Below are 22859 nucleotides of genomic sequence, written 5' to 3' on the forward strand. Positions count from 1 at the left end.
TGCCGGGCGGTGTGCGCGAGCTCGCCGGCCGCTGGAAGTCGAATGAGGCTCCGCGATTTCATCCGCGGTGCTTATAAAGTGCCGATCCGCTCGGCGGGAGCTATTTTCGGCCACTTGGCGCGTGCGCACGGCCTCCCGGATGTGCCGGGCGGCGTGCGCGAGCTCGCCGGCCACTGGAAGTCGAATGAGGCCCCGCGATCTCCTCCGCGGTGCTTTTAAAGAGCCGATCCGCTCGGCGGGAGCTATTTCCGGCCACTTGGCGCGTGCGCACGGCCTCCCGGTGGTGCCATGTGGCGTGCGCGAGTGCGCTGGCCGCTGGAAGTCGAATGAGGCTCCGCGATCTCCTCCGCGGTGCTTATAAAGTGCCGATCCGCTCGGCTTGGAGCTATTTCCGGCCTCCCGGTGGTGCCGGGCGGCGTGCGCGAGCTCGCCGGCCGCTGGAAGTCGAATGAGGCTCCGCGATCTCCTCCGCGGTGCTTATAAACAGCCGATCCGCTCGGCTGGAGCTATTTCCGGCCACTGCGCATGCGCACGGCCTCCCGGAATTTGAACACATTTCGTCAATAAATTTCGCATATTTCTGATTGAATTTTGAAGTTTAATATAATGCAACAATTGAGCTCGACTTATACAAAGGATATATCATAAAATCGTAAATTTCCGTCGAATTTTAGGGGGTCGACTTATACACCGAGTCGACTTATACACCGGCAAATACGGTAAGTGTAACTTTGAACACCTTAAGTTTTCAACTTGTAAATGCTTGTATAATGTGAATTCACTTAGATTATTTTTCTTGTGTCAAAACAATTGAATTGAATTATATGTTAATATTGATTGTATTTTTGATTAGGTTTAATCATTCGAGATGTCCATGAGATGTCCATCTTTTAATTAATAACAGCAAATAAAAAATGAAAACATAAAAACTGTCACACAGCAAAATGTGACTTTTTTTGCATTTGGAGAAATTGTATAAAGAAAGGATAACAGAGAGGTGCTATTTAAAAATTCCATTGATGGAAAATAAAAAAAGCACATACTGTACACATTGTAAGCAGTTGTCTGTATTGTGAAAAGAAAAATTCAACTATCTTTGGACGTATACATTAGTGAAAGCAATCAAGGCCATACAAAATATTTCAGAATAATAGGCATCATCAGTGTAGCAACAGCAATATAGCCGAAAGTGCAAGTGTGAAAAATGAAAATAAGCAGACAAATAAATTCAACAGAAGATATGTTACAAATTATGAAATATGTAAATAACATTAAAAGGTGTCTGACGTTGGCTTCATCAATCATTGAATGCCACGAATATACGTTTAAAATTTTCCATACGTCAGATGGTTAAAGCTAACATTAGCTCTGGTGTCTATGTGCGTTACAATATGCTAATGCTAATACATAACATAATTGCTTTGGAGATGAGTTTTTGCTGTACAATTTGCACACAACCACCCGCTTCTCGACATTTCCATCTCTTTTTTTTTAGGATAAACTTTCATGTCACCATCTTGTGCATGACTGGCTGTCATTGTGAAGGAAATTGATTCACTTGTATAGCTTGTCCTCTTTAGTTTATTCAGTCCAGCAAAATTAATAAATACTGCAGTGAAAAAGCATGTCAGTGTTGGAAGTGATAAATACACTTAGATTAAACACAAAACCAGAAAAATCTAAACATACAAACTTAACAAAAATCTGAATAAAAGTCTAAACACTAATCATCAAATTTCCTCATCGAGTGGCTGTAGATTTTTTTTATTTATTTAACTGCAAATTTGATTGAGCGTATATGGGGGGCGGGATGGGGGCTTTCTTTTTGACACTTTTAGAAATATTTTTACACATTTCTCACTAAGAATAAAATCATCTTGGTTAACACATAGACAACTGAAAGGATTTCCACATTCAAGTGTGTTGACTGGATTAACCAACTTCGTCACAGACACTTCAGTCCTTTACTTCAAAGTGTAAAAACACTTGCAGATGACCATTTGCGGATACAGAATGTGCGTTTCAATATAGTTTCATACAGAGTGGATAGCACACCGATAAAGGCTATGTCCAGTGAATATCAGAATTTTTTGTTTGTTTTTAACAAATCTTGCATGTGAGTTGTCTACTGAAAATGTTAAAAAAGTCTGTTAATGTCCCCGTTTAGACTAATGAGCCGTCACAGAAAGAAATGGAAGGCAGGGCCACTTGTGCTCCTGATATCAACTCCCTGAGAGATGTCACAAAATATTCCAAATCCATTGGCCAAAGTGTAGGCACAGGAAAATAGAAAACGAGAAAAGGGACGCCACATGTTTTCCTCCTCTCTGTGAACTCACACAACTCAGGTAACAGAAAAAGAGAACTTAAGCAAGTTTTAGTTTCAACAAGGAGGAACAAAAATGTAGGGTCAGTGTCTGGGTCGGTAGGAACTGTAATATCTGGGGTAGAGAGGAGTATAGTGGCTAGAGTGACTGTATGATGTCGTGCCGGAAGGGCTGTAGTAGGTGGGTGAATAACTGTGGGAGGAAGACGGAGAGTGGGAAGAAGAGTAATGAGAGGACGATGAGGGAATGTGATGCACCGAGGTACCCGTCAGCCTGGACAACGGACGAGTCCGGGGTAATGGGGTCCACAAAGAGCGTTTGAGGCCCAATAATGGGGATCGGTAGGGAGACGAAGGGGCGGAGCCTGCTTGGTTATGTCTGCTTGTTGTCATGGTAGTGGTTTGAGTATCTGGGGTGACATGTCTTGAAGGAGTCGCGCTACAGGAGAAAGGAGATGTAATTCGGAAACTATGGGAATCAACGACAAGCGTTCGCATTCCAAGGGTCCACCGTGACTGAGTAAGCCTTTCAGGGGTTGAGGACGGGGTTGACACCTCCAGTGATGGGGGACTTTCTACCATCAGAGTTTCGACTGTCGAGGCGATCGCTGCTGACGATGGACTGCGGCAGGCTATGTGTGATATAGGGGATGTCAGAGTTAAGGAAGAGTCTGTAGCAGTAGAGACAAGTGATGTTGGACTATTAAGGCAGGAAGGGGAGGAGCAACTGGGGACCAAGTTCGAACCAGAGCCCTGCACCAAATCCGAGGCTGAAGCTGAGGTTGCGAGACTTACTTTGGGGGTGCTGTTCTTCCTGCGGGTCACCCTACTCCCACGGTTATGGTGTGTTTGCTCTTGATCGAATGCCAAGTCCTCAAGACGCTGGGTGAGGGCCAATTTTTGTTGAATGGCCATTCGCAGGAGATAGTTCAATGTCTTCTTTTCATCCTCAGCTGCGGCCAGCTGTCTTTGCATCTCATCCAGTTGGGTCATATACTCATCGCACCTAAGGGATAAAAAGATTAGGCTCAAACCATGTAATTAACAAAAAGCAAGAGGATATGATATGAGGTGGATACAACAACAAAATTCTCATGAAGCTGGTTAATCACTGCCAACATGTTAAATAATTGTGTCCTCTAACTATTAGACCTGGAGCGTAGGTTTCTAGCCAATACAGTAAGAAGCCTGTTTGACCCCTTTAGGCCACTATACCTCTGTGAGTTAGCAAAAATATTGTCAATTTCTTTATGTATACAAGTCAAAATGGGCGTGTGGCCAATATGAGTGAGCTCCATCGCAAGGTTGAATGTAACTTTTGAGACACTTTGCAAGTTTCACGTGGAGAATTTGACTGTTCGCCTTGGGGAATTAATCGAGAATTGATTCCCAATGAGAGCTCCAGCAAAAGACTCAAGGCTGACAGAATATATTCTCAGGCTCTTCCTCAAAATATTATTTTGGACCCCTATCTGCTGGATTTTGATGCTGCCGGACATTGGATTATCATGTGGTTTGTGTCACTGTTCAGGTCTGTATAGCAACTCGACAATGTGGTTTGGCGTCTGAATTTTTTTCTTTGCTTGCATCTGCTCACTGACCGGGTGGCAAACATTGCTCGTACAGAGGAGAAAGTGGCCGCATCCTCTTTTAAGGCCTTCAACTCGTTCCTTAGCTTTGTCATTGTGTCGGTCACCATTGACTTCTCTGCCTCGTACTTGCTCTTCAGGTTAGTAAGAGCCCCCTCTGCTGTCTGTGAAAAACACACAGATACACATCACCCGAAACATCAGCAAATTTTAAAAATAATTGCTTAGGGTCGTGATCAGAAAAGGCTACTTGCTAAAAGAAGGGAAATGTAACATCTGGTTTGAATCCTTGCAGTTTGTCCCATGTCGTCTTTGTCTCATGTTCCCACTTATTGTGCTAACCCTAACCCCCACCTGTTTGTTAGCTTTGAGGACCAGCCGGAGAGTGGCTATCTGCTCTCTCTTGGTGCTGAGCAGAGACTTCAGCTTCAGGATCTCCTCCAAACAGCTTTCTTTGTCCTTGTCAAGCAAAGGAGCCAGTTCCCTTGCTGCAGATCTCTGCCTGGACAGTTGAAGAGCCCGATCTACTGCTCTCTGCAGGTGCTTTACCTGAGAATCAAGTTTGAAATGTTTTAGAAATAAATCGAATCCGGTGAAGGAAACAAGTACAGAGTAGTAGAAATGAAAATAAAGATATGTAAAGTCAACTTTACCTGGTCTCGGATGATGGCGTTGAGGTTGTAGATGTTCAAGGGCTCTCTGCGTAGCTCACCAGCTGGCTCCAAGGCGGGCGATGAGGACGATGAGGACGATGATGAGGCACTGATGCTAGGTGACCGGGTCGGAGGACTGTAGGAAGTCAGGCTTTGCTCCGATTGACCCCGAATAAGCTCCTTGTCCCCCTCTTTACTGTCTTTTCCTCTATCCCCACCGGATAGCGGTTCTTTGGACGGAGACTCGGAGGGACTTCGGGACTCCCCGGAAGTTGAGGTTGTAGAAGTAGCGGTGGCCAGTCTCCTGGCAAGGCGTGGCGTGAGGAGAACTTTACTGTTGTCAGCAGACATGGCTTTGAGAGTGGCGGAAAGGCCCCTGAGCCCCCTGCCCTGTCTAGAAGAGAAAATAAAGATGCTCAGAAGTTTCAAGTCGAGTTAAAGGTCGTTTTTACGCCAGAGCTTTATCATTTGCCAGAATGGCTGATAGTGTAAATACATGCGCCTAAAACCAGCGTAAGACCTGTAGTAGTCCAGCATGACACGGTTGGGTGTGTCGTCGTTGCACAGACAGACATGATGGTAGAGCTGGGCAAGCTCCTCACTCAGCATCACCAGTTCATCCTGAGCAGCATTCAAAGCCCCTTGGCTCTCACTGGCTGCCACCTGAGCCGCCTGCAACTCAGCCTCCAATCTAGAAATCTGACATGGGACATCTCAGTCATTCCAGAATAACCCAAGAGCACTTTAGCTTGAGGGTACAAACTAATGGACAAATGTTTTCCTGTATGGTTTTCTGATACACAGCTGAATTTATTGTTCCGTTAATCACAGCAAGTCATCCAGGTCCTCGACAGCAGAGCAGCACCAAACCACGACAGTGTTTGATTGTTGCCAGAATGTTGTTGAATGTTGTTGTTACAATGGATGTGTCCACTAGAGGGTTTTTTTTTTTGTTGGTCAAATTACACGACGATTTGAGACACAAGATCTATTAGCTGTCAAGTGTAAATATATTTGTGGATTTATGGTAATACAAAAAGACAGAGAATATAAGCTTACCTTCTCTTTCCCCTCGTGGCAGCTCTTTTCTAATGCTGTTACCTTCCTCTCCAGTCTCTGTTGCAGAGCATTTCCTCTTGGCTTCTCATGTGCTTCCCCACACTGAGCCAACCTGTCCCGCAGGGCTTTCACTTCAGACTTGAGCTCAACCACCTCAGTCACAGTCACCTGGTATTTGCATTGCAAGATCTCCAAACCTGGTGACTGGTTTGGAAATACTGGACTTTTACACACTGTGCCATGCTCATCCTCATTTTCGTCGCCATTTTCGGTTTTCTCATGGTCAAGTCCCTTAAGGTCTTCGGGGTTGAGCAGAGAATCAAAGCTGGTCTGGGCCCCTTGCTGTCCACGGCATAGGGCGGTGACCTTTTGGCTAAGGCGGAGGGTCTTCTCGTGTTGTTCTGACAGAGCACCCTGGGTGTTTTTGAGCTGCATCTGGGATTCATGCAAACTGTCTATGAGTGCTACTTTCTCACGTTCCACCTAGAAGAAGCAGAAGTTACCATATTTTTAAGATGCAAAACCTGAAGGGTGATTTGGAATGAAAGTCTATCAGCCTGGGGAATGAGCAATAAAAGCAAACACTCTGCTTGACTGTAGTCGATGGCACACTTGGATGGGAAATAAATAAGACTTTATCTGGTACACGGTGGTTTGAAACGTACGGTATACTAATATGGGGAATTATATGTTGGAATAAAAGAGGACAATGAATATCTGTGGCTCAGAGACTGAAGTGTGCACAGTGGGAATGTTGTCCGTCAGCATCATTTTACACTAAATTATTCTCGAGGGTTTGGCTTCAAATAGGATTCAAACGTTCTGTTATGAATTTAACAGATGTTGAAATAATCTCATGCGTCATTATAACACTCACAGTAAAGAGGATGACGAGTCGGTTCTACAAAAAGAAACTTTAAAGGATCTCACAATTAACAGCTGTTGCTTGAGCTTCTGAACCTCTGTCAGGTTCATCTCGCTGAAGAGGTCTGACGTCGCCACACCTTCGGTTTTACGACTACGACATTCTCTGTTAGCACCAGCCACCGTCGCTGAAGCTGTTGCCATTTGTGTTGCAGCTTGGACATGTCCATTACATCTGTAGGTTCAGAATAAAACTCTGTTGGTAAGGCTCTTGACATGCATCATATAGTGGTTGGACTTTTCAGATGTTCTGTTATACTAATACCTTAACGGATCTTCTGCAGTTGGCGAGAGCAAAGTTGTAGGAGTAGCTGTGCCGCTGGGTGGTGCCGACGTGAACGTCAGGTGTGCGCTGCCAGTGTACGCCACATCACACATGCTCAGATGATGAACCAGCTCTCTGCGCATGTGATTCTTCTGCTCACGCTCGCTCTTCAGCGACTCCAGTGCTTCCTCCAGATGGGAGTCAGAGATGTCCTTCAAACGCATCGCATCCTGCAACTGGCTGTCAAGAACATCTGTCTCTTCTTCCAAAACCTTGATTTCATGTTTTAAACCTTCGTATTCCACCTGAATCATAAATCGAGGTAAAATCAATTAGTTTGATTTGCTACAAATAAATGAGTCACAGTTAGATTATCAAAATTCCAAATCTCTGCATGTTCTCCTTGTCCTTGTGTCGGTTTATTCACAAATCCTAAAGCATGTTTCTTAGGTAATTTGAAAACTATACATTTCTGAATGTTATGGATAACATTTGCTCCAAGTCCAAGCTACACTCCACTACACCCAAAAAGGGGGAGGGGGGAGGTGACAGAACATCTGAGTAGGTGAGTAGTTATTTAAAAATCACCCCATGGGATTTTTAACTTTCCAAATCATTTGTTGTTGTGTTGCAGTCATGATCCACGTACAAATCTGTACCTGATTCTGTTTGAGGGTTGAAACCAGTTTCTGCAGAGAAATGTTTTCCTCTTCTAGCTCTGTGTAGTCCTGAATCAACCTTGCCTCTCGAAACTTGTACTCCCCGATCTCTTCTCGCACGCGGCTACGCTGTATCTCCAACATTTCATTACTCTGCTGAGACAAAGCAAGAAGAAAGAAAGGCCGCTTTTGTATTACAGTCTTCTGATTCAATTTATTTGTGTGCTTAGAACTACAGCTTTTGGCTTGAGTATCCAATTGGATTTAAATCCATGTGTTTTCTTGTTCTGAGTCACTCCATATGCATGATTCTGCACTTTACCTCTCGCAACTCCTGTAGCAGGCAGCTCAGATGGTCATTGTCGGCTTGTGCATTGGCCGCAGTGGCCTGGCTGTGCTTGACCTCCGCCTGAAGCTCCAAGAGCCGGCCCATGTAGTAAGCTTCCTTGGTAGCAGACTCCTGCAGCAGTGTCTCCTCGTTGGTCTCGCCATCCTCGGCCACCTTACGCTGGGTGGAGTAGGCCTGACCAAATGCCTGGGTGGAGCGAGAGAGTATAAAGCACAAGTTGTTCGGATCAATCAATCAATCAATCAATCAATCAATCAATCAATCAATCAATCAATCAATCAATCAATCGGCGTTTGGGTCTGCCAGGTCGGACCGGCATCTTCCGCCACCATCGGATCCAACCCACCACCAGGTGGTGATCAGTTGACAGCTCCACCCCTCTCTTTGCCCGAGTGTCCAAAACATGCGGCCGCAAATCCGATGACACGCTTACAAAGTCGATCATCGAACTGCGGCCTAGGGTGTCCTGGTGCCAAGTGCACACATGGACACCCTTATGTTTGAACATGGTGTTCATTATAGAAAATCCGTGTCAAGCACAGAAGTCCAATAATAGAACACCGCTCGGGTTCAGATCGGCAGGGCCGTTCCTCCCAATCACGCCCTTCCAGGTCTCACTGTCATTGCCCCCGTGAGCATTGAAGTCACCCAATAGAACGATGGAGGCCCCAGAAGGAGTGCTCTCCAGCACTTCCTCCAGGGACGCCAAAAAGGGTGGGTACTCTGAGCTGCCGTTTGGTGCATAGACACAAACAACAGTCAGGACCCGTGGTGGGGGCGGGGCAATGACATACCAGCTCTGCCGAACCCCTGAAGCCGACTCACCGAACGTTCGAGCGAACCCAGGTTAAGAACCACATTACACCCATTCACAATGCTAGATAGCGCCATATATCTTTAAAGCGAATGCTGAACTTAACTCGCCAGGCCAAAGCGAACCCCTGTCACGAAGAATAAAAATAAAAATAGCGGTAGCACGAAGAAGGAAAATAAAAAAATAATGGTAAGAAAGAAAAGAGAAGAAAATAAGAGAAGAGATAACAAAAAATGGAAAAACCAGAAGCCATTCATTTACAAATGTGATTGCACTTTAGTTTACATATTTAAATGTTCAGATATTCAGGTAAGATGTGATATAGACATTTTTTGCATGATTTGAATGAGGCATTAATAACATGCTTTTTCTCTTAAATATATTGTTATAATCATTTGCTTCAAATGTACTGTAATTATTTTCTGTATAAAAATTAAATTTGGTGTTCAAAAAGTCTTTTTTCAAACTTGAGTCTTGAAAAAGGGGATCGTCATATAATCAGGGTCGTCTTATATTCGGGTCAACACGGTATATGTGGAGAGTGGTGGTATAATAGTGTAGCATAAATGAATGGATTGCCAATTAACTTATCCACTCCCATAGATGGCTATTGACGTTAAAGATCCATTTTAACTGGGCTGGCAGTGATTGAGTTAATAGCAACTCAAGTTTAACGACTGCATTAACCTCTAGCGCCTCTAGGGACACCACATCTGTTTTTTGATTATTTTATAAAGATAACAGATGAAAAATATTTTTTAAATTTGATGGTTATTTACAATTAAACAACCATATGTTTTCATTTCCTTTTGTTTTGTGCTTCTTGTATTCTTGCTTCTTGGTCATTATAGAGTTGCTAGAACAACAAATCTAGTGGTAATTTGAGATTTTTTCACAGTACTGTGCCCAACCTTTGCCCAGTGCGCCAAATGAGGATTTAGAGCATAATCAATAATGAGTCTGTCTGGTATAAATCAATACTGTAATGTAATGAGTGTTGTTTTCTTTCTCCAGATCTTTAGCCTCGATCTTGTTCAAATGAATCTTAAAGGTGTTCCAATAGGTGTTGTGTGTGATGTATTTGAGGTGAGTGAAGTGTTGATGAAAAATGCACCACGCAGTAGCATCAGTGTTAAAAGGTGAAGGAGTACTTGCTTCGTTACTTTTCTGTTACGTCACTGTCAATGACACGCCTCTCTGCTTGGTATTGGGGACTCTCGGTCAGATTTCTAGCAAGGTTTTAGGACAATATAGGCTTACCGTATTTGCCGGTGTATAGGTCGACTCGGTGTATAAGTCGACCCCCTAAAATTCGACGGAAATTTACGATTTTATGATATATCCTTTGTATAAGTCGAGCTCAATTGTTGCATTATATTAAACTTCAAAATTCAATATGCGAAATTTATTGACGAAATGTGTTCAAATTCCGGGAGGCCGTGCGCATGCGGCTGTTTATAAGCATCGCGGAGGAGATCGCGGAGCCTCATTCGACTTCCAGCGGCCGGCGAGCTCGCGCACGCCGCCCGGCACCAACGGGAGGCCGGAAATAGCTCCAAGCCGAGCGGATCGGCACTTTATAAGCACCGCGGAGGAGATCGCGGAGCCTCATTCGACTTCCAGCGGCCGGCGAGCTCGCGCACCCGCCCGGCACATCCGGGAGGCCGTGCGCACGCGCCAAGTGGCCGAAAATAGCCCCCCCCGAGCGGATCGGCTGTTTATAAGCACCGCGGAGGAGATCGCGGAGCCTCATTCGACTTCCAGCGGCCGGCGAGCTCGCGCACCCGCCCGGCACATCCGGGAGGCCGTGCGCACGCGCCAAGTGGCCGAAAATAGCCCCCGCCGAGCGGATCGGCTGTTTATAAGCACCGCGGAGGAGATCGCGGAGCCTCATTCGACTTCCAGCGGCTGGCGAGCTCGCGCACCCGCCCGGCACATCCGGGAGGCCGTGCGCACGTGCCAAGTGGCCGAAAATAGCCCCCGCCGAGCGGATCGGCTGTTTATAAGCACCGGGGAGGAAATCGCGGAGCCTCATTCGACTTCCAGCGGCCGGCGAGCTCGCGCACCCGCTCGGCACATCCGGGAGGCCGTGCGCACGCGCCAAGTGGCCGAAAATAGCCCCCGCCGAGCGGATCGGCTGTTTATAAGCACCGCGGAGGAGATCGCGGAGCCTCATTCGAATTCCAGCGGGCCGCGCACTCGCGCACGCCGCCCGGTTCAAATTTTCTAAGTGCAACGCACAATGAGATGCATGAGAAACGGCCTTGGTTACCATCACATTTGAAGCGTTGAATACGAAGTTAAATTTTATGACTCGGTGTATAAGTCGAGGTCGATTTTTTTCGGTCGATTTTGGATCGAAAAAGGTCGACCAATACACCGGCAAATACGGTAATTTTGGTATTCTCAGTCAAATTCAAGTGCTATGGCCATTTGACTTGTCTTTATGAATGTTTTTGAGCTGGAACTTCCAGGTCTCTAGCTCTTTTGGTTATGAATAACACAGAGCCACAGAGCAGAAGCACTCAAGAGCAGACTAACTGCCTGAAAAATGCATGTGTGGAAATGCGCCTGCCCCGGCACACACTCATAATAGCATACGCACGTGTGGAAGCGTCGTCATGAATTATTTATAACGATGAGGTCATAATAATTTCATCAGGGATTTTGAATGTTCAATGTCGTTGTTTATATAATGTGGATTTTATATCAAACTTCAGATTTCTGTTAAACTATAGACAATTTTAATGAAACATCTTCTGATGTTGCTGAACTGAAATCTGAATCTGAAATGAAAACGTGTAATAAGTTTACGTCAGTCCTAGTAGTCTTGCTCTATGACTTCTATAGCAGATCGGTTAGATCTCAGGTTACCACATGATCTCATGGAGTTATTAAATTAATGCCATGTTGAAACACAAAAAAGCAATTTGGCCCAAATTTTATCTAGTTCTGTCTGGGTGTATTCTGGAGGCACTGTAACTGCAACTACAAAAATTTGACATTTTCATATGATTTGAAATCTAATAGTTGCTCCTGGCTCTACTCTACTGTAGGGCTGTCAAAATGAATTGATTAATAAAAATTAAAACCTCTTGTGTGATATTGTTTGAATGTTATTTAGTTATTTTGTATCACTTAACAATACCAAATAAAGAACAGTAAATGGGAAAAAATGGTTTTGAAATTCACTTTCGTGCAAATAAAATGTTATCCAATTATTTGATCAATTAATCGATAGAATAATTGATTCTAAAAATATTCGATAGTGATAGCCCTACTCCACAATGATCTATTCAAAACATAGATTCTTATAAAATTTGTATTCAGACATGATTCCTGATGACCCCGGACTTCCACGTATCTCCGCCACTGATGTGGATTAGCTGCTTAGCTGTCTCTATTGTAAATGAATTAAAGGTCCGCACGCTCAAAATTGTGGGATGGTCTCTTAGGGGAAAAACGGAAGAAGAAAAATCATTTGATAGCACCGCACCCTGCCCCAAAGGTGGCGACCCACTGGGCATCTGCCCTGCATGCCAGATGACCAATCCAGTCTAGTACACATGTCTCTGCATCATCAATTTCCTGACATGCCATTTTTGTATTGTATCAAAACAAAATACAGGTGAATAAAATTATGAGGAATTTCATACATCAAAGGAAGCTCCAATATTTTTCCTTAATGAGGTTTGAATTGATGGATGAAAACAACATTGTTGTCTTGCTCATGTCAGGAGTAGTGTTGAGAACAATGGAGCAATGACAGGATGAGGACAGTGAAACAAAAGGCCGGTGCCAAGGGAGTGGAATGAAGTATTTTTAAATCTGATTATCCCTCCTCTCTTCATCCATTTATTTTCCATTCCTCTGCCATAGTATGTCCCTTAGCACCAGTGCACACTTTATTTCTTTTTTAATACGTTGATAGAAAGGGAATAAAGGCAGAATTTGTCAGATGTGCTCTTTTGGGAAGAGGAATTAACAAATTACTGACTGAATCGCTTAAGGCTCAGATATAAAACCAATTTTGAAGATGTAATCTAAATAATCCCCTCTGCAATATAAAAAAAAAGTTGAATTTTGCAGGTGTTTAGAAAGCAAGATTTTAATCTTAATGGTCATTCAACACTTAACTTGAACTCCCATTGACGTCAAACATTTTTTTGTGGCCTGGAAATGAATGAGTGAGGAGAAGTTCAGGCACTCACTTAAATCTTATGTTTGGCTAACTTTACTCACACTTGAACACAAAATGCAAAATTAGACAGGAAGTAAATCTGAGCTGTGGCATATGGCAGCTCTTGCGCAATTGTGCTCATTGTGTTTTACTCTTCTTCTAATTAATAAAGATTTGAAAAGTGCATTTGTGACCGTGGCTTTTCTTTGTCACATGTGAGGGCATTACAGTAAGTATACTGTAAAAGTCCCACAAGACAAATGGATGCATGCATTCTACATAGAAAACGTATTTGAACCATGTACAGTAATTTTTAGTTAATTTAAACCATTTGATTCTCCACCATTACAAATATACTGTATCCATCAAAATCGTTTTGAGGTCATTAGGCTTGATATCCTTGTCTTATTAGAAGTTTGTAGCAACCCCGTTGTGAGGTCGGCAGACTATTTTCGTGGAGCCCAGAATTCAAAGCAAATATGGTGTATCAGCTGTTATGCTGGAAAAAGATGCCAACAAATGTAATTGCCTTGATGGCTGCTCGACTCAAGTCTTGTAATTATATAGTTTTTTTCTTATAAGTTTTCCCTCGGCTTTATCACTTAGTACACTCTTGGATACACTCTGTCGGTTAATTCGCCGTGGTTCAAAAACGAATTAATAATAAATCGCAATTTTCAATCTGTTATCCAGGAGTAATATTTGAAGCTGATGAAGCAAATTGCCAGTCAGTGATGAGTTGACCTACATGACTCAAAGATATTTCATGAAAGTATGTAGAAACTTAAAATTATTCTCCTTTGTCCTATACCAATTCTTGACTTTTTCCAAGTAACAAAACCGTACCCCTGCTGAGCCCACCTCCTGCAGCTGTTCCAACTCCAGCCTCAGAGCCTCCTGATCGGCCTCGAGCTCGGCACACTGCTGCTTCAAGCTCTGGTTCTCCTCCAGAACGGCCAGCCCGCACTCCGCCGCCCGGATCTTCTCGCGGTTGGCCTCCGCCAGCTCCCGAGTCAGACGCTCCACCTCGGCCCGACACTGCTCCACCGTGTCTCCGCATCCTCCCGCTGCTCCACCGGCGGCCATCGCCCCTCTCCTCCCTCCCTGCGTCGGATGAGCGGAACTGCGCGTCCGCAGGAGGGAGACACAGCAGACTAGAAATCCACACCGCCACCCTTTGAGGATTAAGATGCTTCAAATCGATCGTAGAAAACAACCAAAAATCCACAAAGTGCTCTCATCCTCAACGCCAGATTGAGTCACCATGACGCTTCAAGTGATGCAGCCCTCATGATCCGCATCCGCGTCCACTCCCTCTGTTTTCTGCTTATTCACCAGGTTCCAGGCGCCATCTGTTCCCGCAGCCGAGAAGCAGGACATTCCCTTTGTTTGATGCAGCTGCAGATACAGGTTACAGGACTCGTTAGGACAACACGCTGCCTATAATAACACCACACGCCCGTTTACATGGCATGAACGGCTGTAATAGATTTCAGAACAAATATGAAAGACTACTCACAGAATAAAAACAACTCACAAAAATACATTTAGAATGAGATTACTATTAATTGAAATAAAAGAATACAATTTGTAACAAAACAGCCCATATGTGAGGAAAATACATCAGAAGTAATCATATTACTAGCAGCAGCAGCAAATAGTGTTGAAGGAAAAATGATCCCTCCCCAAAAAATTAGGTTAAAAATTGGGTCAGTTAAAAAAAATAGTCGTATTAAATTGTTGCAGCTGTTCATAAATTCAAATTTAATGTAACGTGTTTCGTGAGCATCATAGTATCCAGCAGGGGGCGAAATACATCAACTCAAAAGCACTGGGAGAGGCCGCCTCAAAATCAAACTCATCCCGTTGGTGTCGTTAAAAAATACAAATAAAAAAAAATGTGACGTTTGATTCAAATATTTTAGAATTACTACAAAATACATGCACAAATCATTAAATTGTGAACCTATGGCAAATATTATTTAATTTGTAAAAGCCAAATAAAATTTATAAAATTTATCAATTTGCATAAAGGTTCACTTCTGAGAGGGTCTAGTAACTGAATCGGCTGGGTCGTAAGTGATTTTGTGGGCATGACTCGCCATTTACAATGTGTCAAGTCATACTATACACATAAACAAATATTTTATTTTGAAACCGCACCCTCGGAAGTGTAACCCCGCTGTGGCAAGCGGAATACCGGGTTATATTAACCCCGTATTCGTTCCACCGCATTGCACGTTGCTAGTTAGTTGCTATGTTGTAGCTATTAGCACGATAGCCATTCCTTTGCTGGGAAGGGAAACCCGCCGTTCAAGTTTGGCTAAAGAATACGCTAAATTTTCTCCTTTTTGTACCTTTAAAACAGTCACAAGCTGGCACTTCAATACAACGCATATCGCCTAGTAAACTTAGAGCGTGTTTCCCTTCCCCTGTTAGCTTCACCAGCTAGCTCGCAGATAAAGTGCCACCCGGATCTTGCCCCCTTAGTGCGAACCGTCATCTACCCAATTGAAGGACCATGGCGATGAGACAGACACCGCTCACTTGTTCCGGTCACACTAGGCCTGTGGTGGATTTGGCCTTCAGTGGAATCACTCCTTATGGCTACTTTCTCATCAGCGCCTGCAAAGGTGAGACCAGATTTTCTTTTTAATTTGTATTACAGGAACTCATCCATCATTATTTCTCCTAATTTCTAATCGGCTTTGGCCATTGTCAACTGCAGTATGTATTCTGGTGTAGCCCTTTAACAAATTTAACATGCAGTGCTGCAACCTATGCTCAGGAAACCTGGTCTTGATCAAGATGATTTGTCAAAAATTTGACCTATTTCCAAGCTGCCTTTCAATTTGAAAATTCTAAAAAATAGAAATGTGGTACACTCAGTTAAAATCCCTCTTAGATGACAACCTGATACTGGAGACTACAGCCAGGTTTACATGGAGACTTTTCTCTTTTATCATTCTAATTGAAATCACTCTGAATTAGGATCTGTGGTCACTTTTTTCATGTGATTTCATCTAGTCTGATTTGTCGTTTACATGCCTTGGTTGCTCTGAGTCCCGCTCTTCCCCATTGTCATATGGTGTTCCAAAGAGTTAAAGTTGGGGGCGCCTCTGGTGTTTTTATTTTATTTTCTGACCTTGGGTTCCACTTTAAGAAATTTTATTCCACTGTCAGATGTGCGTATGTCCCGTTCAACAAAAAGGACGCTTTCTCATCGAGTTTGTGTTTGTTCTGTCTGGAGTAAGTCAACATTCCAGAAACATTTCACTTTATTTTTCCTGTTTGTTTAGATGGCAAGCCCATGATGCGCCAGGGAGACACAGGAGACTGGATTGGAACGTTTCTGGGTCACAAAGGTGCTGTTTGGGGAGCCACTCTGAACACTGACGCCACCAAGGCAGCCACTGCTGCGGCCGACTTCTCAGCGTGAGTGGAATGTTATCAAAATACCCTCACACAATTATTTTAAACCTTCTAAAACGTCCTGTTTTGAGGAGGCAGTAATAACACCCCACCCGTTCTATTGCGACACCAATGATGTGTGACTTTTGTTACCATGTCTACCGGGGAGCAACAAATCGTTTGTAAAAAAAAAAAATCACCTAAACCAGACAAACTTGAATTAGAATAATAAACAATCTTCTGTTTGCTGTGGTTCAGCAATGCTGTGGCAAAACAGCACCCAAAACGTCAAAATGGGATCCACAGATCCTAAAAGGATTGGAGTTGTTTAGTTTATGATGTCTAGCGATTCTTCTACTGGATTTCAAATATTAATTGGTTAAACATCACAAGGATAACCTATATTTAGTTCTGTACTTAATATGCTTTCCAGGAAAGTGTGGGATGCAGTCAGTGGTGATGAAGTCCTAACGTTGGCTCACAAACATATTGTCAAGACCGTTACCTTTACTCAGGTGAGTGTGGAACTATTTTGTCAAACAGTTGTAGTAGAAATTCATGTAACTCTGTCAAGCGTTTTCATTTTAGGATAGTAACTGTCTATTGACTGGAGGAAATGATAAGCTCCTGCGGATCTATGATCTCAGTAGCCCAGAAGCAGGTGCGTAAAGAAGTGAAATTCAGTTTTTATTTACATTCACGGGGACATATGTTGTGTCTCCAGCACCACAGGAAATCGCCGGTCATACCTCACCAATCAAGAAGGCCCTGTGGTGTAATGACGACAAACAAATTCTGTCAGCAGCAGAGGATAAAACCATACGGTCAGTGGAATGAAACTTTACATTTAGTTGACATGGAATCATTCTCCAGTTAGTTATCAAACGTTTTTTGAACATTACCAGATTGTGGGACAGGACCTCAATGGAGGTGGTAAAGACGCTGACGTTTGATACGTCGGTGAGCAGCATGGAGTATGTGGTCGACGGTGAAATTCTCGTGATCACATACGGAAAGACGATCGCTTTCTACAACGCTCTCAGGTAGGTCACAGTGAAGCCTTGCCGCAAACAGATCGTTCAATAATAATAATATATAGATGATAATAATACAATAATCAATTCTAAAAAATATTACACTATAATATAAAATATATAGTGACAGCTCTCTGGAGCTAAATCTCACATTCACAATTTGCAATAAAGGTTGACTCTGATTTCATTCAATTTTTTACAATACAAATGTCATATTGTAACAATAAGATGCCATTTAATTATTCAGCCTTGACCTGATCAAGTCTGTAGATGCCCCAGCTACCATCAACTCTGCGTCCCTCCACCCCGACAAGGACTTTTTTGTTGCCGGTGGAGAGGACTTCAAGCTTTATAAATTTGACTACAGCACCAAGGAAGAGCTGGGTAAGAGCTTTACTGTTTGGCAATTGGTCAAAAATGAAGCAAATGTCACTTCATTCGTCTCATAAAAGCGAGCACATCACTGAGCATATTTTATCTGCATCCAACACTATTATATTTTTTTTCTTCCATCCGCAGAATCTTATAAAGGTCATTTTGGTCCTGTGCACTGTGTCCGCTTCAGTCCGGACGGCGAGCTGTACGCCAGCGGCTCTGAAGATGGCACACTTCGTCTGTGGCAAACAGCAGTGGGGAAAACCTATGGCCTCTGGAAATGTGTTCTTCCTGGTAATACTTCCCTTTATGGCCTTTGGAATTATAATTCGATTTATTATTTCAGAAAGGTAGATTAGCTAATTAGTCCGTGAGGATAAATGGAGGCAACTGTACGCTATTGTTTGTTGTAGACTCTTCACCATTAGTCCGAAAGTCTTCGGTTCTGTGAATATCTTTGTATCAAGACTATTTATTACATTTGTTATGTAGATCCTGAAGTCAATCCCAAATAATGTCAATTTTCTTTCAGAGGAACTTGTGGCAGAGAACTCAGAGCAGATATACACTTCACCGCCTGAAATTAAAGCCTAAAGAGAAGTGCGCTGCTGATTCGGGGGCGAAAAACAAGACACAAGGAAGACGCAACTGACATGGTGGTCCCGGTTCGAGTTCTATCAGGCCCCAGCAAGGAGAAGAAGAGTCCAGGGCATCTCCATCGATAAGGAACCATTGTTGGAAAATACGGCCGACTCGTCTGTCATAAAACACACCCACACACACACACCTACACACACACGCTGACACACCCACACGGTTTTATGCAGGCATGTATACAATAAGGGCTACAGAGACAAGCAGTAGAGCTATACGTGTGTCGCTCATTCATAGCTGCCTGCTTTCTCTCTGATCAGCCATGTTTTGCGTGTTTAGTGTAACATTCATACATGTGAACATTGCTCAGTTCAATTTTGGTTAGATTTTAGTATTTGAGCTGGACCCAGGCTTTTTTCCCCAGTTCAATCACAATGCAGGAGGCCTGTTTTGCTACTTTAAAGAGCTTTTCTTTAATTGATTTAAAGATTCACCGATGCAAAAAGACAATTGTAAATGTCAATGGATGTTTTGTGACAAAATGGAAAGGGAAGAAATGTCACCATTTTCTTTTTTGGTTGATTATTAACCAGTGGTTGAATAAAGTGTCGCTGTTTTATTTCAATGTAATGCAAACAAAGCCAGACAATACTCTAATTATTTCTTGAGAATGAAAGTGAAAAATCTTAAGTATTGCATAGATTTCATTACCCCCAAAAATGGAACCTTAAAAATTGGGTTTGATATGATGAACCAAATCTAATCGTTGTGTAGCCCGCTCTCAACAGAATTGCAAATACATTGAATGGTTTGGTAGTTGGAGTTGCATAAGACCCATTTTTCATTCTTCCATTGTTTGCTTTTATGCGCAACGGTCAAACATCAATACTCTGTGGGACACTATTGACATCACTGACTCATTTTCTATTGGCCTTCCTTCCCTGCACCCTACAATATTTTGAAAAATTGTGCCGTTGGTGAAGCTGGAATTGCTTACAGCAGCGTTTTTAATTCAGAAATATTTACAGCATACTACATCCAGTCAATGAACACGATGAATGGATCGGTAGCCTCCATTCATTCGCGCTCTTGGCACCCGCCCACCCCGTTCATCAAATTGTTGTGACCTATTGCTACAAGCATGAAGAAGAGGGGAGCCACTGGGAGTCTTTGCCGTCTTGAGGATATAAATACGAGGAGGAGGAAGAGCAGCTTAAGTCCTTCAGGATCTTTTCACCTGTATCCGCTTGGCTTCTGGACACCAAATTTGTGAGATATTGTTCACCATGAAAGTAAGTATTAAGATTCACTCAAATAACACTATGGAAGATTGAATTTGTAACAATGTTGCGTTTTGATTGATTGTTCAAGACTGTTATAGTGGCTGGAGTTTTCAGCTGTTTTTAATATTTTGAATGTCTCGTAGCCAAATCACATAATATGCAAACGGTGTTATAATCCAAAAATTATGTTATGACATTGTATATTAAATGATTTTGCCTTTCTACAGGGTTTGAAGAATGTCACTTTAATTTATATTTTCACTCTCTTACTGGTTGCATTTGTCACGCAAAGCCAGAGTGCACCGAAGGTAAGGTTTGGTTTCCTTACGTTTTTCTTAAATTACCAGAAATATGAACAATGCCCAATCCATCTTCTGTAGTTTTTTCAAAACGTGTTATTTAAACATATGTTTGTGTGTATAATTTAAATTTTTTAATCTGTTTTTCCCCCCCTAACTTTAAGGGCTCTTTTCAAAGGAGAAACTGGACACCGCAGGCTATGTTGTACCTTAAAGGCACTCGTACGTAGCTCAATTCACATTTTAGTTACTTCAAAAGTTTTATTCTGCAAATTTCATGCTTTACTCTGCAATTTCTCAGAAGGACGCAGGTTCATCTCAGAGGACCGGAAAGAGGGAGACGTGTATGACACTTTACATTTAGGTACCAGTGTAAATTACTACATAAGTAAAAGTGAATTGTACAATATTTCTGTCACTGCTAAACAGCTGGAAACAGTTGACATTAAAAAAAAAAAACAAAAAAAAACCATCACTATTACGGGTCCCAAAATCTTGGACTCCCGGATAACAAAAGTATTTTGGTTAGGTGTCTAGACGTCTAAAAAAAAAACCGCAACAGGTGATGTGTAGAAGTGAAAATACGAACTCGTTGCTTTCCATCCCAAATTTCCTCTATTTAATACAATCAATGATCAAATCGCTTCACAAGTACATTATGACAATTTATAATCAACAAAAATAAGTTTTTGTTATAAGTTTTTTCAATATTTAACCATGCATCGGTATTTTTGCTGGCTTCTGAAATATACAGAGTCGAATCATTTATACTGTGATTTCAGATCAAATAACGAGCAATGTTACTAAAAAGCTGTTAAGAGGACTTACTTTTAAATAAAACACTGGGAAGGCTTTTCTAAAGCTACCGAACATTTATAGTGGATTTAAAATAACCAAACCACAGCATTTTGACATTCTACAATAGAATCAACATTATCCTAAGCGCAATACAAATTACGTTGGGAGCTTCAGTGCAGCCAACAGCGCTACCTCGTGGTAGTCCAATCACGTTTCCGCTAGCAAAGCATTAACAAGCCTCGTACGCCGTGCGTACCCGCCGACAACCCCAACGATAACACCAACCCACTTCGCAAAGATACTTATTCCACATTTATCACGTAAACGTCACAAAACGTTTCAACTATTCCATTAGAAGTACTTTCTAAACATAACTGACCTGACACATTTGTAATGTGGAAAAGGCGTGAAGACACAGACAGACACATTTGGCACTTGAGCGCAACAACGCTCAAACACAATGGTTCCGTTCTTTTTTCCCCCCTGCATTTATCAAAAATAATTTGAAAACTATATTTTCATTAACATTTGTTAAGAGAATATATTCCAAGTACAGCATATGCTCGTTTCAGCAAAAATATTTGTGACCACATGTTTTTGAGAGTCATCAATATGGTATAAGAAACCATAATCAAAGTTAATTAAAACAACCAGTAATTAAATATTCTTTGTTTGGAACAAATTTAAACCATCGAAAATAATATTTGTTTCTCAACAGAGACCCGCAGTCAGAACACGGAGAAGCTGAGCGTGGACCAAGCTGCCACCATTTTGCTCAACTTTTTGCAGCAGGCCAGTGACGAAGGTAAAAACAGAGTGAAATATGTTTTTTATTCTCATTTATTTATTTATTTATTTATTTATTTATTTATTTATTTATTTATTTATTTATTGTCTATTCAGACCAAGAAACAACAGATTCCATCATTAGTTCCGATTTTTTAGTTATGATTGTTACAGAAATTATTTTTTTACAGTAATTATCTCAAATAAATTGTAGGCAAGGGTTTCATCTTTTTATTATTTTTACAGTTTTAAGTACAATGTCATTGTAGCAACATTTAGCATCCAGAGATAAGTGCATATTAAAACAAATCAGACAATTTGAATGAACTGATGCACTGTTCCCACTAAAATCTAATCGTCTTGTCTTTTTATTTTTTGCATAGCTGTTGAAAACCCAGAGGAGGTGTACTTTCAGGAGATTCCAGTGTGGAAGAGAGAATACTTCTGAAAGCGCTCCACTTCCTAGTTTGAAAGATGTCGTTATTCATTTTTGCGTGGAGGAGAAGAAAAGGTCTTTTGTATATTCTATCAGCAAATCTGAAAACTGTATATTTGAAATGTGGTGTTTTAATAAACAGAATTTAAACTGATAACATGATTTCTGTGAGAATATCTGAAGTTGCATTCATGATTTGAACTTACAGCATTTCTATCCATACGTGCTTCGAAATAGATAGGCCAGACATTTTCCCAAAATTCCCACCACCCTGATTACAACTTTTTTGTAACGTTAGAAGGTTTTTGTCTGTTTTTCCCCCTCTTCATCAAGGGATCACGGGGTCGGCGCAAATATTCTTTTTTTTTTTTTCCTTTTTTTTTTTTTTTTACATACCCCAAGAATTCTCCAGAAAACAGAAAGGGAGATTCTTTATATGTTCGCTAGAAGAGATAGGGTGAAAATGTTGAAAAAATATCCCGGAAAAATCGTAAAATAAACATCAATTATCTGTCCTGGCACCTGCATATTTTCAATTTACCTTCTTTTGGAATCCTGGAAATCAGTTAAATCTCAGTTTCCAGATTCCCCTGGTTGTTTCTTCTTGCCCTCTGGCGCAGCATCCAGGACGAAGGGACCCTTTATGTTCAATCGGTCCTTTTCGGCCTCCTCGTCTTCATCGTAGGGTTCATCATCATCGTCATCCTCTACGTCGCTGTGGTGGGGTGTGGAGTGGACAGACACGGACGGAGAGGGGGGCACTGAGTAAGGCCGGGGGTAGCGGAAACCTTCCGTCTGTGGAGAGAAAAAATGTCTGATGGGTAATTCTAAAATCAAAAGATACCTTCTAAAATCAAAAGACTTTGTAATAAAGCAACTAAAAAAGAAGACGACTCTTTTTGTGACATTATTCAAATGTACAATTCTGTGTATCAAATGTATATATGCTCAATATATCCCTAAAATCTGAGCAAAAGGAAGTCTTGGTATTCATAGCCGGAGTGTCAATGCACGCCAAAGTGATG

The 22859-nt window shown here is 42.1% G+C and overlaps 4 protein-coding genes across 12 annotated transcripts in view; 2 read left to right on the forward strand and 2 right to left on the reverse strand.

The window, feature by feature from the left end:
• Positions 1-875: 875 nt before the first annotated feature.
• On the reverse strand, positions 876-14732 carry LOC148379501 (protein bicaudal D homolog 1-like). 5 transcript variants are annotated; one of them, XM_088366279.1, is made up of 12 exons: positions 14338-14732; positions 13665-14216; positions 7798-8010; positions 7476-7631; positions 6817-7121; positions 6558-6726; positions 5628-6110; positions 5089-5267; positions 4569-4962; positions 4270-4464; positions 3928-4079; positions 876-3332 (listed from the first exon to the last, which is right to left on the reverse strand). In XM_088366279.1, the coding sequence occupies exons 2-12, from the start codon at positions 13902-13904 to the stop codon at positions 2411-2413; spliced, it is 3408 nt and encodes a 1135-aa protein (XP_088222405.1). In that variant the 5' UTR covers positions 13905-14216; positions 14338-14732; the 3' UTR covers positions 876-2410. The 5 variants fall into 5 exon arrangements, with proteins under 5 accessions (XP_088222405.1, XP_088222407.1, XP_088222408.1 ...); XM_088366281.1 differs by having other exon boundaries at positions 7476-7628; positions 14338-14730; XM_088366282.1 differs by having other exon boundaries at positions 13680-14216; positions 14338-14729.
• A 276-nt stretch (positions 14733-15008) lies between these two features.
• On the forward strand, positions 15009-18872 carry strap (serine/threonine kinase receptor associated protein). The gene is made up of 9 exons (XM_088366289.1): positions 15009-15451; positions 16118-16253; positions 16663-16744; positions 16818-16890; positions 16954-17053; positions 17135-17272; positions 17511-17647; positions 17783-17932; positions 18171-18872. The coding sequence occupies exons 1-9, from the start codon at positions 15340-15342 to the stop codon at positions 18230-18232; spliced, it is 990 nt and encodes a 329-aa protein (XP_088222415.1). The 5' UTR covers positions 15009-15339; the 3' UTR covers positions 18233-18872.
• A 144-nt stretch (positions 18873-19016) lies between these two features.
• spx (spexin hormone) lies at positions 19017-21985 on the forward strand. Its single transcript, XM_088366292.1, has 6 exons — positions 19017-19524; positions 19743-19823; positions 19979-20036; positions 20116-20178; positions 21331-21417; positions 21782-21985. Exons 1-6 carry the CDS (start codon positions 19519-19521, stop codon positions 21844-21846), a joined length of 360 nt encoding a protein of 119 aa, XP_088222418.1. The 5' UTR covers positions 19017-19518; the 3' UTR covers positions 21847-21985.
• gys2 (glycogen synthase 2) overlaps positions 21607-22859 on the reverse strand; it is a 46710-nt gene continuing 45457 nt past the window's right edge. For 2 of the 5 annotated variants that reach the window (XM_088366287.1, XM_088366285.1), the window contains exon 16: positions 21607-22629. In XM_088366287.1, the coding sequence (XP_088222413.1) occupies positions 22408-22629 (222 nt within the window). In that variant the 3' untranslated portion in view covers positions 21607-22407. The remainder of the gene's footprint in view (positions 22630-22859) is intronic. The other 3 variants (XM_088366286.1, XM_088366288.1, XR_015855284.1) reach the window with 3 other exon arrangements.

This window comes from Syngnathus floridae, chromosome 22, assembly GCF_059516105.1.
Source record: "Syngnathus floridae isolate MCC-2025c chromosome 22, RoL_Sflo_1.0, whole genome shotgun sequence".
In the NCBI taxonomy this organism is placed as follows: Eukaryota; Metazoa; Chordata; class Actinopteri; order Syngnathiformes; family Syngnathidae; genus Syngnathus; species Syngnathus floridae.